Below are 9,358 nucleotides of genomic sequence, written 5' to 3'. Positions count from 1 at the left end.
TGGATCTGGGTTGTTCTTGTGGATTTATTCTCACGTTTTTGTAGGTTCCAAGAAGCATGGAAAAAGAAGGGAAAATCCGCAGGTAATTTGGCTGCTAAATCCACAGCTAAATCCATAGGTAAAAGGTTGAAGAAGATGAATAGTGGATTTGAAATTTTGACCTCCACGCGTGCGTTCCTCATTGGCCAGTCAACCAGTCAGCGCTCCCTCTCCTTTTTTATTTGTCCACGCATGCAGAGTGGGACCCAACTGACTTATTAAAAGTCTTTGTGATCCCACGTGATCAGTCAATGCATGCATATCATGTGACCTCCAATCAAAACCATCATATCTCCTAGTAATCTGATATAACGCACCAAAACACGCAACCACACCATGCTCCCTCAGAATAGCACCACACCAGATTATATTTATTTATATTTTCTATTTTATTTGATTTTCTTTGTAAAATTAATTTAAAATAGTTTTAAAAATCAAAAAATTATATAAAAAATATTTGTAGGTTGATAAAATAATATATTATTTTTTGACACAAAAATATTTTATATTTATTAATAATTGAAATATTTTGTTTAATTAATTAGATAATATTGTTATATTCATCTTCTAATTATTTCTAACCCATCAAAAAAAAAAAAATATTTTCATTTATTTAAATTAGGTTTATATATTATAAACTAATTTTGTACATATTTAGTATATTTTTATTTTTAATTTTAAATTATTTGTATAATTATTTGCATAATTATTGATTAATTAACTTAATAATTTCCAAAACAATTTCAAAAATCCCAAAAAAATTAATTTCATTTTAAAATTAATTGACACACAATTTGGACATATTTTAGACTTAATTTTTTAGGTTTAAATTTTATTTCTAATTCTTAGCTTTTTAATTAAAGTAATTATGCATTAAGTTTAATTAAAATCAACCATCCAGAAATCCAAAAAATACACTTCCTTTTATCTTATTGCAATTTAAATTCATAGATAAGTGTATAGGTTGTCAAATTCATGTAAATAGCGTAGTTTACATTTCTCGCACAATCGATGTAATAGCGTAGATTTATTTTCCGCATTTTACATTCCCGCACTTTAAATTATGTACATATAAAACTCCGTGTATGTCAAAGATAATAATTGAAGCGCTAGATCACTAATTTCAAAGACAAAAATATCTGAAAATAAAACACAATCACACTTGCACCTCTTAGGGTAATCCCTCTGTTACTCTTTTCAAAATCAATTCTACTGTTTCAAATGCAATTCAAATAATTTCTTTCTGTATCCAGTCAAAGAAAATTTTCTAAAAGAAAATAGGAAAGGACCTTATAAACTTAGGGTAGATCTCCTAATTGCTTGCTCAAAATCAAACAAAACAACAAATGTTTCACATATCACTGTTTTTCAAAACAAAACTTTCAAAAAGATAACACTTTGTATATATCCAAACAAGGATCATTACGAAGTTAAAAAATCTTTTTTTCAAAATATCTTTCGAAAGATAGAACACTTTGTATACATCCGCACAAGGATCATTACAAAGTTAATTTACAAAGGTATTTAAAACCACATACAAGCATTTCAAAGCAAGACAAATGATCCAAACAAGTGAGCTAAGTAATTAAGAGCCCATGGATAACCATGGATACAAAGGGGTGCTAATACCTTCCCTTTGTATAACCTACCCCCGAACCCAAAATCTCTTAAAGGTCTTTTTCTGTTTCTTTTATAAACCTTTCCTTAATTGGATAAAATAAAAGTCGGTGGCGACTCTCTGATTTTCAAAACTCAAAAATAAAAGAAGAGTCAGTTCGTATCCCACGAAAAAAACCGAGGACGACAAAACCTGAGGACAATTAAACTATATATATATATAGGACTATGGCCTAGGATTGAGAATGTCTTCCCGGTGAAGGCTCTTTCCTAATTAGAGATCTATAGTTCAAACCCTCAAGATGAATTATTCCCGGTGAAACATCTTGAAAAAAGCCTTAGAACCCAAACTAGGATACATCCACCCAAGAGGAATTATTCCCGGTGAAACCTCTTACCCATTTGCTTAGAGCCAAAACAAGTTCAAAACCACATAGCTTTCTCTTGTGCTATAACAAGGACCCTCGATTAGCCTCCTATTGGGCTTTGTACAAGGACCCACAGGCTTCTTAAATGCATTCCCAGCTTCCTCTTGAGCTTGTATACAAGGACCCATCAGGTTTCTTATAAACATAGGAACAGGTCTTTAGTCACCTTTTAGCCTATCCTGGTGAGTTTCTTCCATTCTTAAAAACCAGACTTTACACAAGCTAAGATTGTCTCAATCTCAGTATTGAGTACACCTTTTGGAATGAGAGACATGGACAGTCTCTGTCACCCTTATCTCCAATAATTTTCCTCCTTAGCAGAGTCTAGGATCCATATCTGTGTGATCGGTCACCATTTCTACCTAGTTTTGCCATGAGTTCGACACAAGATTTTAATGTTTGGTAACATTTTGTACAAGTTTTCTTAGTTTTTATTGTCTTCTTTGTGTAGTTGTCGTGTCGTGTGTTTTGTGGTAATTTAGTTAGTTTGAGTTGTATTTGGTGCGTTTGATCCCGTTTGATGAGTTGTGTAGGTACAGTCTCGATCAGAGGAAGATCCCACAGACTTTGGCGCAAGATAAGAAGAATTGAAGTTAAGTGCAAAGAGTGGAAGCAGTGGCGGACACGGCCTGGCCGTGTCAGCCCTTTTTGATGCGCCCAGAATAGTTCCAGAAGCTGACACGGTCTGACCGTGTCACCTGACACGATTGTGTCAGCGTGCGGGGCTGGGATCAAGTTTTTATGAATTTTGAGAGTTTGAAGTGTCAGGGGGTATTCTGGGTATTTTGATCGGAAGCCTGAAACCTAAAGTGATTAAAAGAGGATTTCCAATGGGAGAAAGGCACTTTTGAAACACGATAACAAGAAATTAGATAGAGAGGAGAAGAGTTTTTACGAAGAATTGAGAGGGTAGAGAGATTCAAAGGTGGACACCATTGAAGATCAACATCATCATCAAGCTTGAGTAATGTCTTACTTTATCTTTGAATTTTTCTTGAGAACAGTGAGAGGCTAAACCCCCCATTGCTAGGGGGTGGCCCTAATTTGCTATTGTAATGAATTTGGGATTTCAATTATAATTTAGTTATGTGGTTTTTTGTTTCCATTCAATTGTGCGATATTTTTATGCGTTCTTTCTCGGACAAATTGAGAATGATCTAAGACTAGCCATTATAGGACTATAAAGGTTAGGGTTTTTGTACAATTGGTTAATAGTAGATGCATCTAGGACTAGGGCATCCTAATAACATCATAAACAACCTTCATTATACATATTGTGAATTTATGTTAGATATTCATGGGTATTGATATACAACATAAAGGTTCAAAAGGGGTTTTTACTGAGAACTTAGAAAAACTATTCTAAAGGTTGATAATGTCAAACGCTCAATTCATAGCTTAATATATATCTTGAAATTCCAATCATTGCAAGCAAAAGAGGTCACTCCTCATAGCATATTTTTATTTCTGAAAAGTCAAATTATTTTATTCGCTTTGTTTACTTTTATAAACATTCTACCAAATCAAATCACATTACCAATTTTGTTCAATTGAGCTGAAAATTTTACTTGGTGGTTAATACGGACTCCTCGAGATCGACATTCGGAAAATCTATTCTTTATTACTACATCGGCAAAAATAGTACACTTGCTATTTTTCTGATCACTGTATATCCTCAGTCAGTGTCAGCCTTAATCTTGGGCTTTTAACAAGAAGTCTCAAATAGATAATCCTTCTGCCATCTTTCCAAAAATCCCTGGAAAGAGTTAGCCTCCATTAATTCCTTCATTTTAATAAAATTCCCTGGAAAAGGTTAGCTTCCAAAAATTAAAACTTTCAAAAGATAAAACTCTCCAGTTGAGACAAAATCCCTGGAAAGGGTTAGCCTCCATTAATTCCTTCATTTTAATAAAATTCCCTGGAAAGGGTTAGCTTCCAAAAATTAAAACTTTCAAAAGATAAAACTCTCCAGTTGAGACAAAACCCCTAGAAAGGGTCAGCCTCCAAAATCACTACTTAAATCCAAATTCCCTGGAAAGGGTTAGCTTCCAAAATTAAGCTTTTTTTAAAAAGACAAATTCCCTGGTAGAGTCTACTTTAGGTCATTCCTGTTTAACAGAAGAATAATCCTCAGTAGGGTCAACCCTTAGGATAATCCTCAACAGAGTCAAAATCCCCTCTGAGTCAAAGATCCTACACTGATAGATCTTTCTTTAAAGTCAACCTCAACCTTGGGAGTGTCGTTGTCGGGGAATGCCAAATTACTAAGTTCAAAATTTAGTTCAATTGAAATTTTATTGCTTTGCAATTGAAATATCATCTTTGTTATATTTAAATTCTCCGTAACTAATTTGTCTAATCTGTTTATGCGAGGTAAGGCCTCAGCTGATTTTACTTTTGACGCGGAACCGGAACGAAGCCTACGTCGCAGATTAAAAGAAGCTAAATTAGCTAGGCTGGAGAAGGAAGGAGAGACACTGATTCAGGAAGAAGACGAAATTCTTTCTACTCCTTCATAGTCTGAGTCAGACACTGATCACTCTGAAGTAGAGACAGAACCTGAAAAGATGGGTGAACCAGCTGAAAGACTTCTCGGAGATTATGGTTGAACAAACAATCTGGGTGGCCGGATGACGATTGTAAATCAACCAGTGAATGTAGACAAATTTCAACTTCACCCAAGTACCATTACTCAACTCGAGAAGAGATCTTTTTCTGGAAGAGTGAATGAAGACGCAAATAAGCATCTCCAGCGATTTCTTACCATGAGCACAACTCTCAAAATGGCTGGACATAGCGAAGAAGCAATAAGACTTCACATGTTTCCTTTCACGTTAGCTGATGAAGCAGAAGAGTGGTTTTATGCGTTACCAACTGGTAGCATCATCACATGGGAAGAGATGGAGAAAGTTTTCTTGCAGGAATACTTTCCCGCATCTGTATCATTGAGAAAGAGGTATGAGATCTTAAATTTAAAGCAAAGGGAGGGTGAGTCATTAGGAGAAGCATACAAAAGATTCAGAAGAATTATATTGGCTTGTCCTACTCACATCATGGATGAGACCGAGCCGATGCATATGTTCGTTAATGGTTTGCGAATTCAAACAAGACAATTTCTCGACTCAGGAGCTGGTGGCTCAGCTAATTTTGCAACAGCCACTGGGATGAAGAAGATAATTGAGGCTATCGCTTCCAATGAGCATCTAGAATTGTATGATATGGTCTCAAGCAAATCTGCAGTTATTGATTTGAAGCTGGAGACAAATAAGCAGGTGAAGATCGAAGAAGCTGTGGCAGCTGAGGTTGAAAAAAGGCTAAAGGAACTGAACATAGATGCGCAGAAGGTAGCTCAAGTGCAACAGACACCGGATGATATTTGTGACATATGTAACGGACCACACAATATGGTCCATTGCTTTGCAACACCACAACAGATAGAAGACATTAAGTTTTTGAAGCAAAACAATCCCTACTCCAACACATATAATCCGGAGTGGAAGAATCATCCCAACTTTGCATGGAGAGATCAAAAAGGGAATGTGCAGCAGCAAGTACAAGGTCAATATCAAAACCAATATCAGCAACAGGTTCCAAAGAAGGCAGATTGGGAGATTTCTATCGAGAAAATGGCAGCTCACTGTCGCGGGGAAAAATCGTTTGTCCTTTTTCGGGATGAGACACCTGATGCCTTCTTTGGGCTCGAGTGCTCAAAAAATGATTTTTCTTTTGTACGGACCAAACTTTTTATTGTTTCCAAAAGAGGAAAAGGAAAAAAGCTGCAATAACCTTAAAGTGGGGAGAGATCTTGGGTAAGAGGGTTGGTTATACGAAGGGAAGGTATTAGCACCCAACGTATCTATAGTACTCTATAGGTTTCTTTGTTTTGTTTATTCCATTCTTGTTGTGGTGGAGGTTCTTGTGAGAAAGAGGTGGGACCTAAGGTGTTTGTTTGATTATGCTCGCAAAGATCATCGCGATCCTCTGCATACATATCCCCTAGAGGGAATCAGAGCATCTGTAGCTCGGGGTCTACGGGTGCTAAGGTTTGAATGGTTTTTTTGTTTTGTTTTGCTCGCCAAGGATCGACCTTGTGCCTACGTATTCTCAAAGGGATGTTGAGAAAGTCAGAGCAATCGTAGTTCCCACTTATGCTAGTGGAAGCAAAGGAAAAGAGACAAATGTCATCTAAATGTTCGATGTATCTAATCTATATCATCACATACATCTGTTTGATTTTTGTTTGAAAATCTTTTCATTATAAGCCCGGGGCCATGCCACTTAGGGTGCTTAGAATGATAAAGATGTTTTTGTGTTTAACCAGCCTTGTGGCAAAAGTTTCAATGAAGTCAGCCTTGTGACAAAAACTTTGATTAATCAGCCAGCCTTGTGGCAAAAGTTTCAATGAAGTCAGCTTTGTGACAAAAACTTTGATTAATCATCCAGTACGGTGGTAAAACAGTTTGATTGATTAGCCAGCCTTGTGGCAAAAAAAGAAATTTGATTGATTAGCAAGCCTTGTGGCAAAAAGTTTGATTGATTGATTCTTTGTGATGATATAGAAGAGATACTCCTATCATAGAGATGATAAATGTCTAATCTCCTAGGGTATTTGATTTGGATTATGGGGATGCTTATAAGAAGCCCGTGGGTCCTTGTACGAAGCCCAAGAGGAGGCTATCCGAGGGTCCTTGCATTGTAAGCCCAAGAGGAGGCTATGGGAGGGACAATCCAGGGTCCTTGCATTGTAAGCCCAAGAGGAGGCTATGGGAGGGTCACTCGTTTGTACAAAGCCCAAGGGGAGGCATGGTATAGTTGGTTTGAGCTCTTAGAGCGATTTCACCGGGAAACCATACTCTATGTCCTAACCTAAACTAGGGAGATTCTTTGCACGAAGCCCAATAGGAGGCTATGGGGAACCTAGTGTTGTACTAAGTTGAACAAGCACACATATCACACATATGAACAAACATGAACAAGTATGAACAAACATGAACAAGTATGAACAAGCATATATATATGACAAAGTGTGTGTATATAATGGAGTTTATGAAGGAAATATACCTGTAAGCATGATCCATTTGTATACACAGGTCTCGGGACTCATACTCGGGGAGAAGTCCACTTGAATTTATTCAAAAGCTATGTAAACAGGTATTTACAAAGGGGCTTGGGACTTATACCTACATGGAGGCCCATGGTATTTTTTTTGGGAAGATTTAAAGAAAACCTTCATTTTTGGTTTGTTATTCAAAGTTAAAAAATAGATTGAGATATGTACAAAAATGTGTGTGAACAATGAAATACCTAATTTCATGTACAGGAATGGGTATGTACAAAAGGGGCTTGGGACTTATACCTACGTGGAGGCCCATGGTATATTTGAAAAGTTTGAAGTTTTGAAAATGATTTGAAAATTGTTTTGAAAAGATTTTGTTAAGAAGTTTTATTGTTTTGAAAACTGTACAAAAAGAAAAGAAATGGGACTTACACTCTCTAATATTCGAGAGGCCCCACTGTTTTGAAAAACAATGGATGATTTGAAAGTGAATTGATTACTGTTATGAAAACAGTTGATTGAGTTTTAGGCTTACCTCGAAGAATGAGAAAATTGGATTTCTGAGTTTGAGGTGTTACCGTGATCTTCAAGTGATGTGCTAAGCATCCACACCAGCAGAAAAGAACGTCAGATAAGTTCACAGCTTACATCATTCCATGATCATCCAGTAATTGTTTAAGGACTTCTACAGCAAATGGAAGACCAAGCAAACAGACAAAACAGAGAACAACAGAGAAATAATCTCGAAGTCTCGGATGAAGTGAGAAAATTCAAGTAATATGCAACAGTAATCAATTAAAATTTAAATGATTAACTACACAAAATAATATGAAAATATCAAATTCAAATAAAAATTAATTATAAAAGAAGATATTTTTGTGGTTTTTTCATGAAAGAAGAAAATAATTAGAAAAAACATAAAACTATTATGCATCTAATATATTTTTTTGGAGTTTTAATAAGAATTAAAAAAACACACTTATAAACACATGAAAATATTAAAAACATATTTTTTGTCATTTTTAATAAGGATTAGTGAAGAAAACTAAAAATAAAATATTTAGTTTTTTTTTCTATGAAAATAAAAAGAAACTAAAAGGAAATTAAAATATAAATAAGAAAAAAGAGAAGATTGGGCCAGGAGGTATTAAAATCAGATTGGGGGTGTGCAACCCAATATGTGACAAAAAGCTGAATAATAATAATAAAAAAAAAGCTAGGCCGGACCGGGTCGGGTCAAATGGAACCCGGATCCGCCCATCTTTCAGTGAGATGGGTTAGAAAAAAAAACCCTAAGAAACACACAAAAGAGGCAGCGCCTCTCCTTCCTTGTTTTCACGATATTTTCTGGAAAAAACAAACTTGGAGAACAAACTCTCTCTTCTCAGCTCACAATGAACGACAACAAAGGCAATCTCAAACTCTCCTTCGGTCGCCACTCTCACCCTCTCTGTGAACAACAAACCGCGGCTCTCTGTTGAATTAAACAACAGTAACTTCCGGCGGCCTCCCTCTCTCGATTCGCTACCGGTGAACAATAACAATAACAAAGCTTCTTAAATTCGTGTGCTCTCTTTCGTTCTTTTGCTCTCGGCTCTCTCTTCCGCGAACAACAAAAGCAGCGCTCTCCATCTCTCTCGATTTCTCTTACGGTTCTTTTATGGAAATTGACAGAAACAACAACAAACTTTAATGGAAACATGGTTCTGATTCAAGCCAAAACAGGTTCTTTTTTCTCAACCTTGTTTTCCTCTGCTTTGAACTTTTTCTTTACGCTTTATGAGAGGAAACGAATTTTGACTTGATTTTCTTACTTTTAGTAAAAACAACAATTAACTCACTCTCTCTGTTTTCGGTTTTGAGCAGTTTATAGGCAAAGAACAAATAACAGTGATAACAAAAGTGGAAGGAGAACCGAATTTACCTGCGGCGAGGAGGATTTCGCCGGATTCTGTTGAGGTACATATGAATTCTGCTTTTGAGATTGGCTATGATTGCTGCGTTTTGAACTTTTAAACACGTCGCTGCTACTGCTTTGGATTTCCATTGAAAATTGTTATAATTGTTCCAAAACAGTGTTGCGGTTATGCTTTGATTTTGCTGAATTTTTCTGCTGTTGCTTCGGAGTTGTTGAAGATGATGCGTGAATGATGTGTAAGCACAGGGCTGCAACCAGAGGTATGGTTTTGAATCTCTTTTTCTTTTTTTCTGGAAATTC

At 36.1% G+C, this 9,358-nt stretch overlaps 1 protein-coding gene across 1 annotated transcript; it reads left to right on the top strand.

The window, feature by feature from the left end:
- Positions 1–4,714: 4,714 nt before the first annotated feature.
- Positions 4,715–8,421, top strand: LOC131597253 (uncharacterized). The gene is made up of 2 exons (XM_058869959.1): positions 4,715–5,739; positions 8,361–8,421. Exons 1-2 carry the CDS (start codon positions 4,715–4,717, stop codon positions 8,419–8,421), a joined length of 1,086 nt encoding a protein of 361 aa, XP_058725942.1.
- The last annotated feature ends 937 nt before the right edge of the window (positions 8,422–9,358 follow it).

This window comes from Vicia villosa, linkage group LG4 (assembly GCF_029867415.1).
Source record: "Vicia villosa cultivar HV-30 ecotype Madison, WI linkage group LG4, Vvil1.0, whole genome shotgun sequence".
NCBI lineage: Eukaryota > Viridiplantae > Streptophyta > Magnoliopsida > Fabales > Fabaceae > Vicia > Vicia villosa.
This window is presented reverse-complemented; position numbering and strand designations above follow the sequence as displayed.